Here is a 23,255-nt window from a genome sequence, read left to right on the forward strand (position 1 = left end):
CAGAACTGAGGCCTGCATGCTCACAGATCCATTCTGCACCCCTTCCTGACCTCCTCTTACCATCCGAAGTCCACATCCCATCCCGCCCCTGACATGGGCTTCACTGCCCAGGTTGGCTTCTGGCTGGGTTTAGCCAATGAAGAAAATAGGCAGGAAACTAAGGATAGTGTAGGACCAGGGAGGGGGGCCTGTATGGAGTCAAGGTAGGTCCCCCAGAACCCCTCTACTTTGGCCTGCATGGTCTTGGGGCCAGCTTTCACAGAGTGATCCCAGTACCTGGACTCCAGTAACATTACCACTTCCCCTTTGGAAGTGGTCTTTCACTGCTGTCAATCTCTGGGATGCCCCAATACCTCATCTGGCCTGTCACCCGAGTTCGGATATCTTGTATGCAATTCCCTGTTTTACATATTTAGCACTGTTTGTTCCCTTGGCTGGACCCTGACAGACAAGACCAGCCTAGAAGCGGGTGCCTCCCCAAGGAGAAGTGGCAAGAGACATACAGGTATGAATCTTCAGCTTCTGAAACAATTTCCACCTACATTAATACTGGCTTCATGAGTACATCAGCAATAATCATTTCCTTCTATCTAGATCGTTCTCAGATCCCTTTTCATTTGAAACACCTTTCACTTTGCAATTAACAGGTCAAAAAACACCAAGGGACATCTCGGGCCATATAGCCTTCCCACGCATCTTGCTTGTTCTCTATACAACTCCATGTCCAGAAGGCTGCCTGGGTGAATGATGTCATAGGTATGTCTGCTCTGGCCTTAAGCAGCAGCAAAGATGAGGGGAAATGAGATGCTCTCACTGCATGAGCAGGTGGGGCAGCTCATTCGCTTCTCTACTTCCTTCATTATGATTCTTGGCTCTACTTCAGTGAAGCAAAGTTAGATTTGCATCCTGAAAGATAACTGAAGGAGTCTATTAGTTGCAACTTTCTGTGCTGCTAAGGGCACTCTAACATTCCGGCTTTGCAAGCTCAAAATAACCAGAATTCCTAGCTCTCAAATTACTCATACTCCTCCCAAGATGCATGGGGAGGGCTGCTATACTCTGCACCCAGCTGAGCTCATGATGGGTTTTTCTTGGCACCCCAAAACCCTATCAGCAGTATGGAAAAAACAGAGCTCTTCATGGAAAAAGGTCAGCCTTGACAGTAAACTCCCGCCCTTATTTCTATTCTTCATATCGTAGATTACACACAATCCTTAATTCTAAGAATGAGAAATAAAATTATCTTCTCCAAGTAAGGATAAACTATTGGGACTACGTAAAAATAAAGAGCTTCTGCACAGCAAAGGAAACAATCAACAAAAGCAACCCACAGAATGGGAGAAAATATTTGCAAATAATGTATCTGATAAACGCTCGGTATCTCTATCAGTATATATATATATATAAAGAACTTATACAACTCAACACCCCCAAAATGAACAATCCAATTAAAAATAGGCAGAGCACCTGAATAGACATTTTCCAAAGACGACACTCAAATGACCAACAGACCCAGGAAAAGATACTCAAAATCACTCATTATCAGGGAAAATCAAATGAAACCACAATGAGATACTACCTCATTCCCGTCAGATGGGCTAAAATAAAAAACACAGGAAACAACAGATGTTGGCAAGGATGTAGAGAAAAAGGAACCCTCCTGTACTGCTGGTGGGAAGGCAAACTGGTATAGCCACTCTGGAAAATAATAAGGAAGTTCCTCAAAAACTTAAAAATAGAACTGCTCTATGATCCAGCAATTGCACTACTGGGTATTTATCCCCCAAAATACAAAAACATTAATTCAAAGGGATACATGCATCCCTATGTTTATAGCAGAATTATTCACAATAGACAAATTATGGAAATAGCCCAAGTGTCCATTGATTGATGAATGGACAGAGAAGATGTGGTGTATATAAACAATGGGATATCATTCAGCTATAAAAAAGAACGAAATCTTGCCATTTGCAATGACATGGGTGGAGGTAGAGAGTATAATGCTAAGTGAAATAAATCAGAGAAAGAGAAATGCTAATTGATTTCACTCATGTGGAATTTAAGAAACAAATGAACAAAGAAAAATAGTGGAGGGTGCACACCAAGAAACAGAGTCTTTTTTTTTTTTAAGATTTTATGATTTTATTTATTCATGAGAGACAGCAAGAGAGAGAGAGAGAGAGAGGCAGAGACACAGGCAGAGGGAGAAGCAGGCTCCATGCAGGGAGCCTGATGTGAGACTCGATCCCAGGCCTCCAGGATCACACCCTGGGCTGAAGGCGGCGCTAAACCGCTGAGCCACCCAAGGTGCCCCAAGAAACAGAGTCTTAACTCTAGAGAATACATGGAGGGTTCCCAGAGGGAGGGGATGGGGGATGGGTGAAACAGGTGACGGAGAGTTAGGAGGGCACTTGCTGTGATAAGCATCAGGAGCGTACGGAATTGTTGAATTACTATAGTGTACACCTGAAACTAATATTACATTGTATGTTAACTATACTGGAATTAAATTTTTTTTTAAATTTTTTTTTTTAATTTTTATTTATTTATGATAGTCACAGAGAGAGAGAGAGAGAGGCAGAGACATAGGCAGAGGGAGAAGCAGGCTCCATGCACCGGGAGCCTGATGTGGGATTAGATCCCGAGTCTCCAGGATCGCGCCCTGGGCCAAAGACAAACGCCAAACCGCTGCGCCACCCAGGGATCCCGGAATTAAATTTTTTAAATAAAAATCAATTCTTAAAAATTTGTAATTATCTTCCCCATTCTTATCCACACAAAAAGACACACACACGTGCGCGCACAGACACACACACACACACACACACACACACACACAAAATATACCACTTGTTCACTGAGAGAGACAGTTTAAATACCCCAGCCTCCCAGGACAAAAACTTGGCATTTAATCTGCCACAGCTGGTCAATGCACCAAATATAGCACCTCCAAGTCCCCACTCTGCTAAGCTTGATTTGCAAGGGAACATAAAGGAATAAACTACCCCTCCTCCACCTCAAAAGTACATGTTTCTGCTGCTCTTTAAATGTACCTTCTCACTAAAGTTAGCCCTACAGGGGTGCCTGGATGGCTCAGTGGTTGAGCATCTGCCTTTGGCTCAGGTCATGATCCCAGGGTCCTGGGATCGAGTCCCACATCGGGCTCCCCGCAGGGAGCCTGCTTCTCCCTCTGCCTGTGTCTCTGCCTCTCTCGGTGTCTCTCAAGAATGAATGAATGAATGAATGAATGAATGAATGAATGAATGAATGAAGTCCTACAGCCCAACATTTGGGAGCCAAAAACACAAATGGAAACCCACCCATCACATTTCTAAGTACCTCAACGTTACGCTCGAGCTAACGGGCTCCTACACAAGCATAAGCCTTCTTTCTATGTTGTGTTCTATTCTCCCATCTTGGCAAACACAATTTCATTAATGACCGAGAAAGCACCAGGACACGATGATATGGAGAACCAGACCCTGGCCTCTGGTCCACATCCTCTTCTCATCCCACCCAAATCCTTATGTGCACACACAGACACCCCCGTCTGCACACCAAGCTCCATACACACACACATCCGTTCCCACACACAGATGATGCAAGGCCGCTCTCTGAGGTTGGAGGGGAGTACACCAGCAGCATGGCAGGTCCAGAAAAACACACCCTGGAAAGGAGCCCTCACGAGCCTCGGAATTAGCCTGAAGTCTTCTGGGCAAGAAAATCCAGGATCCCGAGTACCTGCAACATGCCCTAGAGGATAAGCTGGGCCTTCTAGTCCCTGTCCAGTGAAGAGGGTACAGGGGAGCAGAAGTGCGGTGTGAGTACTGATGCAAGCAATTCTCTTATTAAATATGTTATCATCTGTCTCACCTGTAAATGGTAAGTCTATAGGGATAATCCCTCTTGTCTTCATAGTCCTAGGAGCTCAGAGTTGAGGAATAAATTAATGTCTGACCAAGGGTTAAGAATGGTATTGTATTTCGGGGCAATGGTTGGTGGGGTCCCAGCCTAACTTTCTGGACATGTTCTGTCCCCCGCAGGCTTCATCACCAGTTGCCAGGATCTGGACAAGCTTGCGCAGCTGTGCATTACCAGAGAGCCACAGGGTTCCACAAATGGAAAAGACTCCAGCAGCTAGCCCAGCGCATCTGTGTGCACATCGGAACCACTGTAGGAAGATTTCCAAAATACACATGCTCATGCCGCTCCAAACTCAGTAAGCGAGAAGCTTTGTGTTGGGAGACAATATGTGTATTTTGGAGTGTCTCCCTAGGTGATTCTGAAGCACTCATTAAGAACAATGCTACTCAAACCCTCTAATTTTACAGAGCAAAATTGCTAGAGGCTGCTATGGTTTGAAATGCATCTTCCAAAAAGATGCTGAAATGCCAACCGGTGGTACCTGTGAACCGTTAAGAGTCTTTGCTGATGATCAAGGTAAGATGAGGTCAGTCAGGTAGGGTGCACCCCAGCATGACTGGTGTTCTCAAAATGGGACAATGTGGACACAGACCCACAGAAAGGGAGAACATGTCATAAAGATGAAGGCAGATATGGAATGATGCATCTACAAGGCAAGGTACATCAAAGGCTGTGGGTAAACAACCAGAGGGTTGGAGAGAGCAATGTAACAGATTCGCTTTCCCAGCACTCAGAAGGATCCAGCCTCTGGACACTTTGATCTGGGGCTCCCAGCCTCCTGGACTGTGAGACAATAAATTTCTATTGTGTAAGCCACATAGTTTGTGGTACTTTGTTACAGCAGCCCCATGAAACTAACACAGAGCCAAGGTACTAAAATAGCACAGATGTTGGAAAAAAACAAAACAAAACAAAAAAACCCAGGTCAGCTTGCTCGCAGCCGGATATTCTCTCCACTGCCACGCTCTGATCCCTTGTGGGCCAACCTGCCGTGGACCCCTAAGGCTCAGTCAGACTTTCCCGGATCCGGTCTGCCTCTCCCTGGACCGCTGGTGGAAAAAAACCACTCGTGAGTTTTAAAAAGACTGAATTCTCATTGCGTCCTGTCTTCTCTGTCCTCTCTGTCCTCAGACAAGTGGCCAATTTTCTGCTACAGATGTCTTCATTGTCTGACTTCCACAGTTATGGCTGTGTTAATAAGTTGTTTTGTTTTGTTTTGTTTTTAAATCTTACCCTAGGTTAAGGGCTCACGTCGAACATCAGACGCAGGAATGGGTTCTGAAGAAGAGTGAACGGATCAGGGAGTCAAGGAATGACTTGACCAACGCCAGTGTATCAGATAAAGACAAAGTTCTTGGTTCAATCAACAAACATGTGACTTCTTTTGAAAGGATTACCCAAATGCCCCCAAGCAGCCCTGTGCGACTTTATTCTTGTGTACCAGGGGCTTGTTGCACAAGTTGAGAGATGACCTCCAGTCCTGTCTGGTACAATCAAAGCAAGGCCACCTGGCCCACCTTCCCCTGTACCCTTTGCCTCTGGGGGCTGACCTCAAATTCACTTTATATGACACTTGCAGAAATGCCCCTACAGGAGTCTAAGTGGCAAACCACTCTGCCTTTCTCTCCATTTCCTGTCCGCTGCCTGATGATCCATCAGCAGACGCAGCTCTCAGCAAAACTGTTGCAGTGATAAATCTTGTCAAGAGTCAAAACTCCCTTCCCAGCCAGTTCTGGTCTTACAGGGTATGTTTTCTGTCTCCTAGCTCCACTCTGCTCTGCTCTCCAGTGAGGCTCAAAGACTTGTCATTCTACCGTTAAGCTTCAACTTTGCATGCTGGTATCACCTCTGTCAGGGGGCATGCACCCCAGACTTCGATCGGATCCCACAATAAAAAGCTTTTATCATTTCCCTGTAAGAACTTCCAGGCATCCACAAGCAAACTGAGAAAACACTGAGAAGGGATTAGAAGCCTACTTAGATCGAGGGCTAAGGAGATCCCTCAAACATCACTAAAGCAGGCAGATTATGGGACGCCACCAGCCAGGCACCCACACCATCGGGGGAATGAACTGGAAAGCAATTCCAGTTGACTCTGGTTTCCAGGCACAGAGCTGGCAAAGTCCCACTAAAATGGAAATATGAAAACATCTCTCAAGGGCACAGAGTTCTCACTGCAATGTGTATGTGGAGATTGCAAAGGTGCCACTGGAAGCTGGGACATTGTTTCAATCAGCCCAAAGCATGAAACCAAATGATGCATGACATCATACTATTCTCTGGAAAAAGAATACTTTCTTCTATCGCATAAATTATAAATGTTCTATCCGCTCAAGATCTTTCCTGGCTCAGAAAGTACATACGATAATCCTTCTATAAAGCACATAATTTTTTTTAATTAAGTTCCTCTCTCCTAAGTGAATTTTGAACAAATACTGAAAGAAGATTGAGGCCACCACACGATTCATCTGCCCAGAATCCCCGCATTTCACCTTCGTCCGGCCTTAGGTACTGCCCAGAATCCCCGCATTTCGCCTTCGTCCGGCCTTAGGTACTACTAGCTACCTGCCACCCAAACTATTTATTTTTCTTCTTATTTTCCCACTCTTTTAGCACCTTTAAGGACATGATGAAGGGCAGGAAGAGAGTATCCCAAACCAGAGTGATAAGGGTTAATCATTTGTGGCCTCTTGGGGTGCTGCCCAGTCCCATCCTCTCTGGGTCCAGCTGCCACCCCCTCCTGTTGGAGAAGGTGACTTGTTCTGGTCACTGACTAAAAGAGGACGCTTCCTTAATCCAAACAAACCCTTGGCTGGCAACGCCAGGCACTGCAGCGAGGCCTGGCCATGGGCACAGACAGGCAGCTGAGTTCCTTGCAAGGGGATTTATTTATGATCTTGTGGAGCGGAGCGTTTGGAAGAGTGTGCTGGCTCGGCTTCCTCCTGTTTACTCCTGAGGCCCCAGCTCCTAATGGAGCCATTTCCCCACCTCCTTCTCCAGCTTTCAGAGGACCAGGCAAAGCCATGGTCCTCAGCACACCCTACTCCAGGGGTCTCTGCCTTTCAGGAGCAACTAGGTTATTCTTCATCGTCCCCAGGAGGGGTGTCCCTGGCCCTCTCCCCTGCGGCTACTGTCAGTCCAATATCCACCTGTTCCTTGGGCTCTGATCTCATCAATACAGAACCAGCAAAACTGCCCAGGATGTCCTATTTGCCTCCCACTGCCAGGCCTGTGCCCCAGTGCTTTCCGCTTTCCTGGAACTGGGCTGGACTGCAGCTGTCAGGTAGGTAGGGTGCCACCAGGCACGACTCTGCAGCCTCACTCCCAGCAAGGTCACTGAAACGTGGAAAAGTAAACCCTGAACTTTTGACACCCTGGAGTTTGCCTGTTTTTTCAGCATTTACAAAAAAAAAAAAAAAAAAATCCCTTGCTGGAGCTGACACTAAAGCAGCAAAGGGCAGTTCTCCGCACTAAGAGACGGTGCCAAAATCACAAAGCTCTTCCTTTACACTTGGGCTCCACTGTGTCAATTCCTTCCTCTCTGCACCCCTCCAGCCCCCCCCCCCCCCGCATTCCTTCCAAGTCAGCTGGCCGCCTGGTCTTCGCTCCTCTGTATCTAGTCTGTAGTACACTCCCCCCTGCCCACCCAACCGGACGTATTTAGAATTTTCCAGCGGAGCTGGGTCCCTTAAAGACACCTCAAGTCCTGGCAGGGAACCAGCTGGCTTCCCCCTTTCTCAGCAGACCGGGAGGGCTCGCGGGGGAGGGGGTCAGCATCCCATCCACCCACAGACACACGGAAAAGCCGGCAAGGTTAGCCCATCCCACCTCCGTCCACGGTCCTCTCCTGAGCCACCCGGAAAGCAAATCCCACCCCCACTGCGGCTTTCGGAGGTCCCCACCTCGGCTCGGCTCCGGAGGCTGCTCCGCTTGGGTCGGAGCAGGACATCCTTAAAGTCCAGCTTGAGGTCGGCATCTATGCGGGGCATGGTGCGGATCGGCGCGCTGGGCAGGCGCGGCTGAGAGCGGGCACCTCCTTCCTGCAGCGCGGGCGCCGGGCGGCGGAGGGGGCTGGGGGCGGGGCGGGGGCGGGGCGAGGGGCGGGGCTGGCCAGGGGGCGGGGCGAGAAGCGCGGCTGGGGGCGGGGCAAGGACGGAGGGCGGGGCGAGGGCGGGGCGAGGGCGGGGCCGCCTGCGGGGGGCCGGTCCCGGGCAGTGGGGCGCGCACGCTGCGCCCTGGGGCGGCGGGTCCTGTGGCTGCGCTCGGCCCGCCCCCGCGCTCCGTAGGGGGCCCTTCCCGGGCCTCCGCTCCCTGCTCCCCCGCAGTCACGGAGGAAGGGGAGACGGGGCGGGGGTGCGGACAGAGTAGGGAGACACCAATGGCTCAGAAAGTCAGCCAGCCTGACATTTTTAACACTCCCCCCCCCGCGCCCCTCCGATTGCACTTACGAGCCTCGTCTTCCTGTGCTGACCGAATGGGTGGGGGTCACCACTGGGAGGACCGGGGGATGCATATCGTCACAGGCCACACCGAGGTCCGCGCCCCCCCAGGGAGGAGACTTGTGTGACCGCCTCACCAGAGGGAAAAAGCTGCTCCCTGGGAGGTTTTGTTTCTTTCTCTAATTCCAAGCTCTGTGCGCCGGTCGAGTGCTGAGTCAGACCTCTGGCCTGCCAAAGAATAAAACCCTGGGGAGGCTAGATAGAATTAAGGAAAACTGTGGGCAGGTAAATCTATGGCAACGATGGGGATGAGGCAATTTTTGTATCCCCTTTGGATTTCAGGGGTGTATCTGTTGGGATAAAAGCAGGGAAGTGTATAGTCAGCGCAGGTCCTGGGGTTTGAGGGACCTGAATCCCCTTTGAGTGTTATCTGTCAGTTTATTTTTAATCCACTTGTTGACTTGGCTTTATTATACGTTAAGATGTGAGTAAATGCTTGGCCTGCACCTTCTCAGTCACTCAAAACAACCCCCCCCCCCCAAGAGGGAGCCACCTTGCAGATTAGGCAAATGAGGATCACATTAAGGAAATGACTTGCCCATGCTCGCTTTATTTTTTTTTTTTAATTTTTATTTATTTATGATAGTCACAGAGAGAGAGAGGCACAGAGACACAGGCAGAGGGAGAAGCAGGCTCCACGCACCGGGAGCCTGATGTGGGATTCGATCCCGGGTCTCCAGGATCACGCCCTGGGCCAAAGGCAGGCGCCAAACCGCTGCGCCACCCAGGGATCCCCCATGCTCGCTTTAAAGTTAAATATAAATCGCTCAGTCGTTAAAACTTACTGCGGTCTTAGCTAGAGCTGCACAAGTCCCACCACCTCTCTCTGCCTGGGTTCAAAACTTGACCCCACCACTTTCCAGCTGAGTGACCTTGGGGAGTCACTTTATTTGTTTAAACTTCAGGGGTTTTTTTATAGGTTAAGAGGAAGGGAGGAAAAAGATTTAATGTTGTTTCCCAGGCTTTTGTAAGAATTAAGCTGCCTGCATGTGTGTCTAGGCAAAATTTATAGACCCTGAATTGTTGAATCACTCTTTTGTGCTCCTGAAACTAATATAACACTGTATATTAAATGGTGTGAGACACAAAGGCAGAGAAAAATTATGCAATCTCTTTACTACCTACAGCCTATTGACAAGTCCTTGAAACAGGCGGAGTGACATTCCTCTAGGGATTCAACTGTCTCCATGTTAACACTTTGCTAAAGGCAAAAGGCAATTTTAGCTCAATCCCCAGGACCCTGTGAGTCTACTTTAACATATAAAAATCCCCTTAGAAATTTCCTTTATTTCTAAGCCCCACAGGATACATATTGACAATCATCCCCCAAGCATATGACCCACCGATATACATCTGAAGGGTCTCATGACTCAGGTTTCATTAGGTGGTAATAAATGATCTTTTCCTAACAATAGCCAGCCCCCCTTAAGGTCCTGGAAACCTTGCCTCCAAAATTCCTTAGAGACCTATGCTCTCCCTAACCCTCTCCCTACTTGAAAGTATATAATGGGCCACTCCTCATGACCCGTGCAGCTCTTCCTGCCCAAGGGGCCTGTCCCCATGCTTTAATAAAACCACCTTTTCGCACCAAAGACATCTCAAGATGGGCTTTGAAACCAAGCGCCTTTTCCAGTATCATATGGCACCCAAACGTGGGACTTTGAGTCCAGAGTCTCATCTGAACTCTGAGCCATGTTGCAAACTTGGTGCTTTCTCTCCTCTTCCTTTACTCTCCCTCCAGGGGCTCTTGAAGGAGTATGGTCTTATTGGAACACTTTCATGTCGATGGCTCAGGCTGTAATCCTCTAGCCCATGCCTCCTCTACCGGGAGGAGAAAGCCTGCCTTTGGGCTGGAGGTTAGTACACTGAGCAGGATGGTAATAAGACCTAAAAACTTGATGCCCTCTCTTTATTCCTGTCCTTATACAAAATTGTCTTGGGCAAGGGACAGCCACCGAAATCACCAGGATGGCTGCCAATCCTAAGACTCTCATGTGAGGTTTCCTCCTCATTGATCTAATGCAATCCCCTTCACATCCCTGGTCAAGCCACTTCTGGCCCTGGGACCTCCACAGGGAGCCAGCTGAAATCAGTACCCTATTGAATTAAAACCCAACTGGCGACCATTTCCTAGGGGAGTTGGCTGTAAGGACTACAGTGTTGGAACATCTCGTAGATCATGATGGATTTCTCTCTTAACTGCTTTCCATCAGTGTTCTCTACTAACTATTTAAGCTACAAAATTTGGTAATTTCCTCTTATAAAACTTTTCTAGTGTTCTCCATGGGTTAAAAACGGCGGTTTTTCTGTCCATATGCCAGGCATCCATCTGTTGCATAGGAAGCCATGGGGAAGCAGGGGTACACGGGCATCCCTCCTATAGGGGCCTTTATCGACAGCAGTGGTCATAAGTGATTTTGTTCGGGGATGCCTCAAGTCGCTTTGACACCAGGAACATCTGAAGTATCCTGCATGTGGGACACCATCTGGGGAGTCAGGGAATTGACCCTCTCTTTTCTTCAGTCCCCAAGGACTCTCCCTTGGGGTGCCTTTGTAACCCACTGGAAACAACTCAGACTGCCAAACTAAGGAAAGGGCTGAGCTCCTGTAACACTGCATGGCCTCAGTAGGATCGTCAGTAGGTCTCTTCTGCAGGAAACAGGGCAAGTGGATGGAGGTACCCTAGGTCCATTCTAGGCTTTCAGGCCTCTACCTCAGGACCTGGACCTATAGTTCTCTAGCAGAACATCTTTGGTAGTAATCAGACCAGTAAACTCCCTCCTAACGTATTGGATGCTAATTATCTAAATAGGCGTCCTCCAAGTAATCCTAGGCCACCCTAGCAAAGGGGGCACTGGCTCTATCACTGTTCCTCCTCCTAATAGATATGCGACATTCTCATTCATTTCCCGGGTTAATGACTATAATTGGAGCCAACTGTGGTTAGTCTATCTAGGGTCAGGGACTTTAAGGAATATTCCCGAGCAGCTGCCTAAACCCTGTTTGGGGGAAATTCCCTGCCTTCTCCGGCCAGACGTAGACTGCCCATTCCCCCTTGTTGCTGGAAAAATAAGGCATCTGCTCCTCTGTTGGAGCTGATGAACTCTAGAACCAGGTACCCTTCCTCAGCCTTTGGGCAGCACTTTGCCTCCCTCCCACCCCTGCCCCTTTCTCCTGTTTGTGCACCACCTTGGGTGCAGCCTGCATAACTGGCTTCTAAGCACTCCCTCAGTGCTTCAGGCACCATGACTCCTTCTCCCCTCACTGTCAAGAAGCAAGAAGAGCATCTCCTGAACTTAACACTGCCCACTCCAGATTTCCCCACCAGCGTCTCAGGTAAAATTTGGCAATGGGAAAGATCCAGATGGAACATAATTGGGTATTTGAACTAATACCGAATTAAGTTTGCTGGTTTAGTTAAGACAGACATGACTTTAAAGTTATCAGCACTCAACATGAAACGTTTATTCTATTGAGGTTTGCTGAAGGTCAAATAAGCTCATGTTATCTCTTGCAATTTTAACAAATTACAAGATGACTTAAATGATGGTTAATTGTCTCATCAAAGTTTTCATGCATAATGATTAAGATAGCTTTCAAAGTCTTTGGTAACCTGAAACCTGGAAGTTTTGTTTGGATTATAAGTAGGATTAAATTCAGCAGACAGGGATCCCTGGGTGGCGCAGCGGTTTGGCGCCTGCCTTTGGCCCAGGGCACAATCCTGGAGACCCAGGATCAAATCCCACGTCGGGCTCCCGGTGCATGGAGCCTGCTTCTCCCTCTGCCTGTGTCTCTGCCTCTCTCTCTCTCTCTGTGTGACTATCATAAATAATAAATAAAAATTTTAAAAAAATTCAGTGGACATCTAGGTCTTTTCCAAATTGGATAAAGTGCTAAAGCATTGATTATGGACATCAGTTTGTGCTTTTTACTTCTTACTGCAAAAGAACTAACGATATTCAAATCTATTGGCAAACATGCTTTGTGCTTAACTGGTTCATAAATTTGGCACCTAAAGAATCCTGCTGTGACAGTTTAAAATTGGTTACACCTTAGTTTTCACTGGGGACTAAGGTTTCTAGAGTTAAAATTCTGCTAAATGTTATTAAGACTGATGGGAACAAGGAAAGCAACTCTTGTGTAGAGAAGTAGGAGATATGTAAGAAAGATAGAAGGAATGGGAATGCATTTTTGTTGAAGGTAAAAGAAAGTAATTTTGTCCTAAATGAGACTGATTGTTTGGAAAGAAATGGCTTGGGACAAAATCTGAATGCAAAAGAAAATTGTAGGTTTGTGAAGGGATATCCTTGGAAAGGAATTTTAGGTGTGGTCAGGATGGACTAAGATTGACGTGAGTGGATTTTAAAGTACACTGGTATACGATTGAAAGTTTGCTTTCTCTCTGTTGAAAAAGACAAGTTTTCTTGAATCGTTGGTTTGCTCTTGATTAAAAAAAAAAATGTAAATAGTTGTTTTCTCTTTCTCTTGCCCAGAAAAACCAGTTTCTCTGTTTCCCTTTATCGAGTCTTTAGCATCCCTAATTCTATTTAAGCCTGTGCTTTAAAACTTTCTTTTTTTTTTTTTTTTAAGATTTATTTATTTATTCATGATAGACATAGAGAGAGAGAGAGGCATAGACACAGGCAGAGGGAGAAGCAGGCTCTATGCCGGGAGCCCGACATGGGACTTGATCCCTAGACCCCAGGATCACGCCCTGGGCCAAAGGCAGGCGCCAAACTGCTGAGCCACCCAGGGATCCCCTAAAACTTTCTAAGATTTTAACAAACTTCCCCAAGATTTAAATTATGAACAAAGTGTTGACGACTAATAAGTCCTGTTTGGCATGTGATGTTCTGGTTAAGGAAACTTTCTCTTAAGGTATCTATGACTAACAGAAATGTGATAAAGTATTCCCTTGTTAACACATTGAAGCGTTTAACTTTTCTCTCAACCTGAACCCTCTGAAATTCAAAAAGGTCTCAGGAAGTATTCTTTCTTCCATGGTAATCATGGCCATTTGTGTAAGTTCAATAAGAATCTGTTCTCCTAACAGGACACCATTGGAAACGTTGGTTATTTCACCAAGGCTTTGACTGGAATGTCATATTTGAAAGAGACATGCATAGACTCAGATATGACCAAACAGTCTTAAGGAATAAGGTTGACTTTATGAAATCTGGAGCCATAAAGCCCCTGGGAAATGTTGGCCTGATACTTTACTTACAGCGTTCCTAAAGAATGTCACTTCCTGGCAGGTGCAGGAACCTCAGGATATATTGGGGACCTCGAGAAGAGGAATCCACCCACATCTACAGGTATTGCAGGCATATCTGATGGCAAGCCCTGGGCTTGGCTTCTGGCCTGGAGAGGCTACTAAAAGTTCAACCTAGAGATTCCTTATAAAAAGTTCCAGCAAAACAGATGTTTTTAAAAATCTATAATCTGGAACACCTGGGCAACTCAGTGGTTGAGCATCTGCCTTTGACTCAGGGCATGAGCCTGGAATCCTGAGATCAAGTCCCGCATCAGGCTTCCTGCATGGAGCCTGCTTCTCCCTCTGCCTGTGTCTCTGCCTCTCTCTCTGTGTCTCTCATCAATAAATAAATAAAATCTTTTAAAAAAATTTTTTAAAAAATAAAGGTCTATAATATATCACTATTCTTACTGAGCTTATATAAATAATGAGGCCAAGTTTGTTAAAATTGAATTTGTTTTTCAAATAGGTTAATCTCAATTTGGCTATCTCTGGAAATGAGGGTTATTTTAGAGAGAAATATTATGTTTTGACAGCCCATCCTTGTGGATGTTGAATCCTAGCTCTAATTGTCTTTGAATGATGATTGCCTAAGCTTGACAACTTGAGGTTAACTTCAGAGAAATTGCCACAATAGTTCAGAGAGACAGTCTTCATGTTTTTTCTTCGATGAGGATAATAACAGGACCCCATGGGCATATGATGATTTAAACAACTGGGAAATGAGGTTGATTCCCCATAATTGTATAATCCAGCTAGCACCTTGACCAGTTCTGTGGAGACAGGATGACCAAATCACTCCTTAAAAGCTAGAGGGCACCCCTAGTCTGTGGGGTTAACTTTGGGTTGTGGACATAATGGATGACTCCACTTTCCTTATCATTGGATTGGATGATGCATGTGGGATGCCCTTATCTCCTGAGATAAGTCTTCTCCCACTTGCCAATGATTCCCTATAATTAAGACATTGTTAAGTCTGGACCTCAAAGAAGGCTTCTTGATGGTTTCATCCCTCATAGTCATATTTATCCTAAATTCCACCTCTATTGATGTACAATTGCAAGTAAAGGCTTTAGCCATGGGACACCTGGGTGGCTCAGCGGTTGAGCATCTGCCTTCGGCTCAGGTTGTGATCCCGGGGTCCCAGGATCGAATTCCACATCAGGCTCCCTGCGTGGAGCCTGCTTCTTCCTCTGCCTCTGTCTCTGTCTCTCTGTCTCTCATGAATAAATAAAATATTTTTTTTAAAAAAAGGCTTAAGCCAAGTATTCAGCAGCCTTCATGATAAAAGGAGCCTCAAAACTCACTACAGGACAGTCTCTGACTGTGATGACCTCACATCAGGTCCAGAGTGCCTTAGAGACCAAACCACCAATAGATGACGGAAGGCCTACTTATTAAACACCAGACTACACTTATAGATATGCCTGAAGTAATACTTGAAATCTGTCAAACTTTTCTTTTTTAAGATTTTATTTATTTATTTGACAGACAGTGAGAGAGAACATGAGCAGGGAGAGGGGCAGAGGAACTGGATGAGCTGAGCAGGGACTCCATCCCAGGACTCCAGGGTCATGACCTGAGCGGACGGCAGATGCCCAACTGATTGAGCCACCCAGGTGACCCAAGACCTATCAAACTTTAAACCCAACTATTCATATGCCTGGACCTGACTACTGTACTTCTATAGAGCGCAACTGTTCACAGGCTATTGATCTTGTGTATTCTAGCCAACCAGATTTAAAAGATTCCCCAATCATAAATGCAGACAAGAATTGGTATACTAATGGCAATAGTTTCATGGAAGAGGGGATAAGAAAAACTGGGTATGCACTCATGCTTTGCAATTGCCTGAGCCTTAAAAAATTAATATTTGTACTGACTCCAAATATGCTTTCCCAGTCCTTCCTACATGCCCATGGAGCAATGTGGAAGAAAAGGGGATTATTATTAAGCCATAACTCCCCAATCAAGGGGATTATTATTAAGCCATAATTCCCCAAATATAGGCCTGAAATTAGTACTTGTCTTGAGGCTGTACACCTACCTAAGGAGGTAGCTGTAATTTACCTAAAGGGACATCAGAGGATACGAACTTAGAATCTAAAGGAAACAATTCGGTAGACTGTGCAGCCAAGCAGGCGCAAAATAAACAAATACTAAGTCTTTTACCAGTCTTTGCTCCAATAAAGTCCGTAAGTCCAATCTATTCAGACCAAGAAATGCATAGGACTGGCTTATTAATAGTGAGGAAAAATCTTTTTTTTTTTTTTTTTTTTTTTTTTTTAGGAAAAATCTTTATACCCAAACATAACCAATGAAAGTTAATACAGGTTTTATACCAGGTTATTGATATAGGTGACAAAAAATTTTCCTAAAAGAAATTGTCCCTAGATTTGGGCTCCCTTGGTCCCTGGAGAGTGACAGTGGGCCATCTCTTATTACCCATTTTAAAATTTAAAATTTAATTTTAATTTTAAATTGAAATTTTAAATTTAAAATTTAAAAGATGGCCCTCCAAAATTGAATAGCCTTTGATATCTTGAAAGCAGTTAAAGGAAGCCCAGAATTAGATGACTGTCTCCTAATGGGACCCAATGGCTGTCCAGTTCTAACTGTGGCCTTGGCTTCCCCAGGCTGGATAGGCCATTGTACTCTGGGTTTTGCCTGGATGCATGGACACATTATTAAAACCGTAACCAACCCAGCCAACCTTCTAAATTTAAAACAACAGGGGACACATTCTGTTTTTCATTGGTGTGATCACCTAGCATTCGTTTTTGTTCCCTCTTTGTTCTGGAGGATGTCATTTGGCATGTTGAAGCTCTTAATAAGTATATGGTCAAGGCCCTAAATAATACCTAAAATAGTGTTTTTCTACTAAACACTGAAGTAACACAAATGCATAAAGCAGTTCTACAAAATAGAATGGGAGTAGATGTTTTAACTACTACACAAAGTGGAAAGTGTGCTATCACAATAACAAAATGCTGCATATGTGTTCCAGATTACCACAAAATATTTCTGGGTTTCTGACATGAATACTCAAATTGGCACTTTAAAGGATCTGTCTTTCCTTTAATGATTGGTTAAATTCCTGGACTGGAAGATTTTAATCAACTAACAAAGGACTCTTATCTGGGGTCCTCTGTTATTCTAATCATGTTTTGTGGGTTTTTCTCCCACAGTCTCTGGACTTGGTGCTGAGACTCCTTGGCTGCCATAACTTCAAGCCAACAGATGATCCCTTCCACTCGGGAAGATCCACACATGTGGTCTCCTTTGGATTCAGCTGCCTCTGCTTTCATAACTCCTAATCTATATAAGCCCCAACTGGCTCATGTTGACCCATAGGCAGGGACATCTCTAGCCCCTATTCAGCAGGAAGAAGTTACAAAAGATGAGACCTTCCACCCTCAGCAACTTTCAAGATTTAAGGGTCAAAATTGGTCAGGGGGGAAAGACGTGGGAAACAAAGACAGAAGAAAAATTATGCAATCTCTTTACTACCTACAGCCTATTGACAAGTCCTTGAAACAGGCAGAGTGACATTTCTCTAGGGATTCAACTGTCTCCATGTTATTACTTTGCTAAGGGCAAAAGGCAATCTTAGCCCAATCCCCAGGACTCTGTGAGTCTACTTTAACATATAAAAATCGCTTTAGAAATTTCCTTTATCTCTACCTCCCAAGACACATGTTGGCAATCATCCTCCAAGCATATGGCCCACTGATACACATCTGAAGGCTCTCATGACTCAGGTTTCATTAGGTGGTAATAAATGACCTTTCCAAGCAATAGCCAGCCCCTTCAAGGTCCTGGAAACCTTGCCTCCAAAGTTCCTTAGAGACCTACACTCTCCCTGACCCCCTCCCAACTTGAAAGTATATAACGGGCCACTCCTCATGACCCGTGCAGCTGTTCTGCCCACGGGTCCTGTCCCCGTGCTTTAATAAAACCACCATTTTGCACCAAAGACATCTCAAGAATTCTTTCTTGGCCATCGGCTTCAAAACCTAAAGTCTGTTCCTACATCATTAACTAACTGGAATGAAAAAAAAAAAAAACTTAAAAAAAAAGTGTGCTGAAACAGGAAAAAAAAAAACAAATTTATGTCCCCTACTTGCTCAGTAAACTGTAGCTCTTTATTTCGGATTACATGTTACCTAATGTGCCTTTTCAGCCTCAAACTAGATGCCTAACTGCCCAAAGGCAGGAGTCATACACTTTCTTACAGTTGTCTGTAGCCTCCAACCATTGTCAGTGAACTCCTAGTTGGTATGGCTGACCGGAAGGATACATCGCAATGTTCAGTGAACCCAAATGTCTGCAAATGATAAGGGCCTTACTTAGCCCATCCCACTTGCTCTCACTATCTCTGCCCCACAGGAAGTCCCTGAAGTTTCAGGGAAGGAAATGAAATTATCAAGAAGAGAATGAAAGTAACCATAACTAGTTGGGCCAATGACATTTTTAGGACTCTTGTCAAATAGCAAGCAGATGCGCTGCTTATTCCAAAATAGTAAAAGGGAACCTGATCTTATCTTGAGTTCCTAATTAAGAATCAAAGTAAAGGGCACCTGGCTGACTCAGTCGGAGGAGCATGTGACTCTTGATCTCGGGGTTGTGAGTTCAAGCCCCACATTAGGTATAGAGATTACTTAAAAATAAAATATTTTCTTTAAAAAGTAAAAAAAAAAGTAATTAATAAATAAATACCAAAGTAAAATATAATTACTGTATAGCATAGTTATTTAAAAATTATTCTCCCAGGGGCCCCTGGGTGGCTCGGTGGTTAAGTGTCTGCCTTTGGCTCAGGGCATGATCCCGAGGTCTTGGGATCAAGTCCTGCATGGGGCTCCCTGTGAGGAGCCTGCTTCTCCCTTTGCCTATGTCTCTGCCTCTCTTTCTGTGTCTCTCATTATTAAATAAGTGAAATCTTTAAAAAAAAAAAAAAAAAGAACAGGGACAGAAGCTCATTTCACATAGTCCATTCCCACTCCTTCTAGAATGTTCCATCATACCTGCTCTTTTCCCAGGCATAAAATCATACTCCTGTAAGAGTCAGCATGACTTCTTGAATCTCCCATACCAACCTAGATTCCTTTAAAGATCCTTTGCACCTCCAAGTAATCCTTCTGTACTTCTTGTTGCATTAATAATAATAATAACCAAAGTCACCTGTCAGTACAGGGATTTCATGTAAAGGCTCTAACTCCCTAGACAGAAAAATTCGTAAGAGAAATCCGGCATCCAACCTAACGTTATATTGTTTAAGGGTAGAGTGGTACCAAAAATGGCATGGGAAGATAGCCTCCAAATTTATGTAAAATAAATCCCACTTGTTCATAGCCTATAATACTTTTATATATTGATGAATTCAGTTTGCTAATGTTTTGCTTAGGATTTTTGCATATGACTTCATAAAGAACATTAGCATTTCTTTTGATGTCTGTATCAGTGGTGTTCTCACAGAATGAACTGGCAAATGTTCCTTATTCTATTATCTGATAGGGATTAGTTCTTTAACTATTTAATAAGATTAACCAGTGAACTAAAATTATGTAGGCTAATACAATAATTTATTTAGTTTGTTAGTTTAGTTTATTAAGCATTTGTCAAAATCCAGAAATTATTAAAATTAAGTATGAAGAAGTTGGAGGTAACTCAAAATTATAGTATTTATGTAAGGAAAAGAAAGAATTTGGGCATAATTGATATTTTGTGTATTTGAGAAAATTTGTACCCTTGGATTAACAGAACTGTGTTGTAATGCCAACTCAGAATGTATATTTGAGTAATTGATTTACACGAGTAGAAAGAGAAATATATTAAATTTATGTAAATTGTTGGAACATTTAAGAGAACATTAGTTTCACATACGCTATTTATAAAAGTTGATAAATTACTTTGCAAAGCTCAGCCAGTCAGAGTTTACTGCTTTACCACACAGGATAATTGATGGGGACCTTGTGAAATGCAGATTATGCCTCAGTAGGTCTGGAGAAGGGTTTTGCATATTTTTAACATGCATGATAATCACTAAGCACCTTATGGACAGGCAGATTTTACTGAAATAGGTTTTGGGTGGTGCTAGAGGTTTTGCATTTCTAACAAGTGCCTCCATAAAGCCAAGGTTCCAGGGACCACACTCCAGAGTAGCAAAGTGGATAATCTAGTGTCTGAAAAGGAAATCTCATTGATTGTATTTATTTATTCATTTATTTATTCCTTTTTTTTTTTTTTTTTTTTTTTTTTAGAAACAGTGAGAGAGAGAGAGCACTCAAGGTGGGGCGGTGGGGTAGAGAGAAGGAGAGGGAGAGAAAGAATCTCAAGCAGACTCCATGCTTAGCAGGGAACCAGATGTGGGGCTCGATTCCACAACCCTGAGATCATGACCCGAGCAGGAATCAGGAGTTGGATGCTTAACCAACTGAGCCACCCAGGCGACCCTAATTGATTGTATTTATAAGTGAAGTTTAAAATATTTGAGGAGCTCCTGGGTGGCTCAGTCAGTTAAGCATCTGGCTTCAGCCCAGGTCAGGATCTCAGGGTCCTGGGATTGAGTGCCCCATTGAGCTCCCTGCTCAGCGGGGAACCTGTTTCTCCCTCTCCCTCTTTGCTCCCCCTGCTTGTGCTCTATCTCTCTGTCAAGTGAAAAAAATAAAATCTTTTAAAAATAAAATAAAATATTTGAAAGGACTTAAATTTGTAAATTTGTAAATGGGACTGAGTGAAATTCAAAAGCCATTTAAAGGTGATTGTTAGGATTTGCTAGACATAGAATGATTTTTAAGTAGACTGTGTAACCTTAACAAAGAAACAAGCTTTTAAATTTATGCTTTGACTAAATTTAGTAGTAATTTAAAAAAAAAATCAAAATACCTGAATGGCTTTCTTTTTCTTTCTTCTTTCTTTCTTTCTTTCTTTCTTTCTTTCTTTCTTTCTTTCTTTCTTTCTTTCTTTTTCTTTCTTTTTTTTTTAAGATTTTTATTCATGCATTCATGAGAGACACAGAGAGAGAGGCAGAGAAATAGGCAGGGGAGGAGCAGGCTCCCTGCGGAGAGCCCCATGTGGGACTCCATCCTGGGATCATTCCCTAAGTCAATGGCAGATGCCCAACCACTGAGCCACTCAGGCATCCCCGAATGGCTATTTCTGAGAACTGCCCACAGGGATACCAAAAACTTGTAATGTAACACCAGTTGTTCTGCGTGTCAGACACTGTTCTATGTGTGTGGGTTTTTTCAGCTCTTCCACAAGAAGACACTATGTAATGGTCACTATCACTATGTCCTCTCTACAGGTGAGGATACTGAGACTCAGAAAGCTTGCCCAGATTGTAAAGCTAGCTGGGGTACATGGACACTCAAACCCAAGGCTCACTCTTCACTGCCATGCTCCCCCCAGGCTATAGTGTCACAACTTGTCACAGAGTGTCCCTACTACTAGAGGTTCTTAACTTCGGGTCCAAAAACCAAGAGATCCCTAAGCTTGAGGGGTATGTGAACTTGAGTGGGAAAAAAGTTATGTCTTTATTGTCACTAACTTCCCATTGAAATTGAGCATTGTCTACAGTTATGAATGTGGGCAAGAGACCATGGTTTCCTAACACCACCTATGACTTTCTCATCATGTCATGGATACTTTCCTTCCTCATAGTGATCATTGAGATCCTTTAGCTCTACTTCAAAAGTATTGTAGTTATTAAACACGCTATCAGATCTTGTCGTTTAATGTATTACTACAGAAGCCCAATTTGTTTATATTGAATACCTGTATTTCAAAATAATTAGCTTCCTTGGCAGTCTTGTGTGTTTCATTTTATGAGTTTGAAAATATTACTTTCAGGTTTGCAGTTTTGGTCAAACCATAGGAAACTTTCTGTTTCTTTTTTTTTTAAATTTTATTTATTTATTCATAAGAGACACAGGGAGAGAGACAGAGACTCAGGCAGAGGGAGAAGCAGGTTCTCTATGGGGAGCCCGATACAGGACTCTATCCCAGGACCCTGGGATCATGCCCTGAGCCAAAGGCAGATGCTCAACCACTGACCCACCCAAGTGCCCAGAAATTTTCTGTTTCTTTTATTTTGTTTTAAGATTTTTGTACTAAGTTACTGTATCCAATTGTTATTGCATGATTGACAAAAAGAATCTGAGAAGTAGTCCAAAGGTATCTATATCACAAAAACAAACAAACAAAAAAGGCTAACACCACCTCCCCACCCCTGGCTCAGGCTCTTAAGTGTCTCAAAGTCAAATGACTTATTTTTATCATGTAGCTGAGACCTGGCGTGAAGTGTGTGATCCTTTGTAGGATGAATCAGTGAGTGTAAGTCTGTAGGAAAAATAAATAAATAAATAAACAGAACCCAAAGGTGGAGCAATGATAGTTGCTTGGGTAAACACTAGTTGAATCTGAATCTGAATTCAGGGTTAAGATAATTTTTCAGGGCCAGAGGAGATCCAGACAAGCCAGGTGCTGAGGGGCCCTCTCTCTTAGGATCACACAAGGAGTGATTTATCCTTACATTTTCCTTCTCAGGTCCCAAAACGGCTCCTTCTAGTTGAGCAGGATCTGTGTCTCTCTTGTTTATTGTCATAATATTGAGATATACTTCACATACCATACAATTCTCTTTTTTAAAGTGCACAATTCAGTGATTTTTACTCTTCAGAGTAAAATCGTCACAATACATTTTAGAACTCATTTGTCACCCCAAAAAGAAATCCAGCACCCATTAGCAGCCACTCTCCATTCCTGCACTTTACCCTCCACCTCTATAATGATTGACCACCATCAATTTATTTTTTTGTCTCTATGGATTTTCCTGTGTTTCACATTTCATGTGAATAGAATATACGATATGTGGTCTTTTGTGATTGGCTTCTTTCACTTAGCGTGTTTTGGGGAGTCATCTATGTTGAAGCCTGCACCACTGCCCTATTCCTTTCTATGGCCAAATAATATTCTATTAGTCCTCTTGAATTTTGTACCCTAGATGCCTTGCTTGCTTCACCATAGTCCCCATCATGTAACTCAAGTCACGAAGTACTGATAAAAAGCTTTCCTGATTTCCCAGGAAAAATTTCTGGAGGAGGATGACATACCTCCAGGACAGTCTCTGGAATTTCTGGAGCTAAGATTCTGGGAGGCTGTGCTCCTTATCAAGAGTTTTGGAAATTGGTATCATAACCTGACCGGTCAATGATCCACACTCCACAGGGGCCAGGCCTGGGGTCCCGTCCGAGCCTGTATCCAAATATCATCTCTGTTCTGGGCTTCTCATGGGGGGCTTTGATTAGGGGCTAAGCAGAAATAGAGCAGGGGTGAAAATAAGTTCTGAAGGTCTTGTAAGAAACTCATCTCCAGAGGCGAATATAAGTTCTGAAGGTCTTAGGATATAAGAGCAAAACCACTGCTTCTGATTGTCTTCTTCTCTCCATTTTTTCACCCTTCAACACACTACAACCCTCCCCACCGTAGACACACATACACTCTTGAAGCACATTGCTATCTAAACTTTTTGAATTGGCAATAACATTATTAAAATATAATTCATAGCAAAGGCCACA

At 44.1% G+C, this 23,255-nt stretch overlaps 1 protein-coding gene across 1 annotated transcript in view; it reads right to left on the reverse strand.

Moving 5' to 3' along the window:
* GMPR (guanosine monophosphate reductase) overlaps positions 1–7,991 on the reverse strand; it is a 47,398-nt gene extending 39,407 nt beyond the window's left edge. Inside the window, exon 1 of the mRNA XM_041772104.1 lies at positions 7,827–7,991. Coding sequence (XP_041628038.1) covers positions 7,827–7,913 — 87 coding nt within the window. The 5' untranslated portion in view covers positions 7,914–7,991. The remainder of the gene's footprint in view (positions 1–7,826) is intronic.
* Positions 7,992–23,255: the final 15,264 nt, after the last annotated feature.

The sequence above is a fragment of the Vulpes lagopus genome, chromosome 10 (genome assembly GCF_018345385.1).
Source record: "Vulpes lagopus strain Blue_001 chromosome 10, ASM1834538v1, whole genome shotgun sequence".
NCBI classification, from domain to species: Eukaryota; Metazoa; Chordata; class Mammalia; order Carnivora; family Canidae; genus Vulpes; species Vulpes lagopus.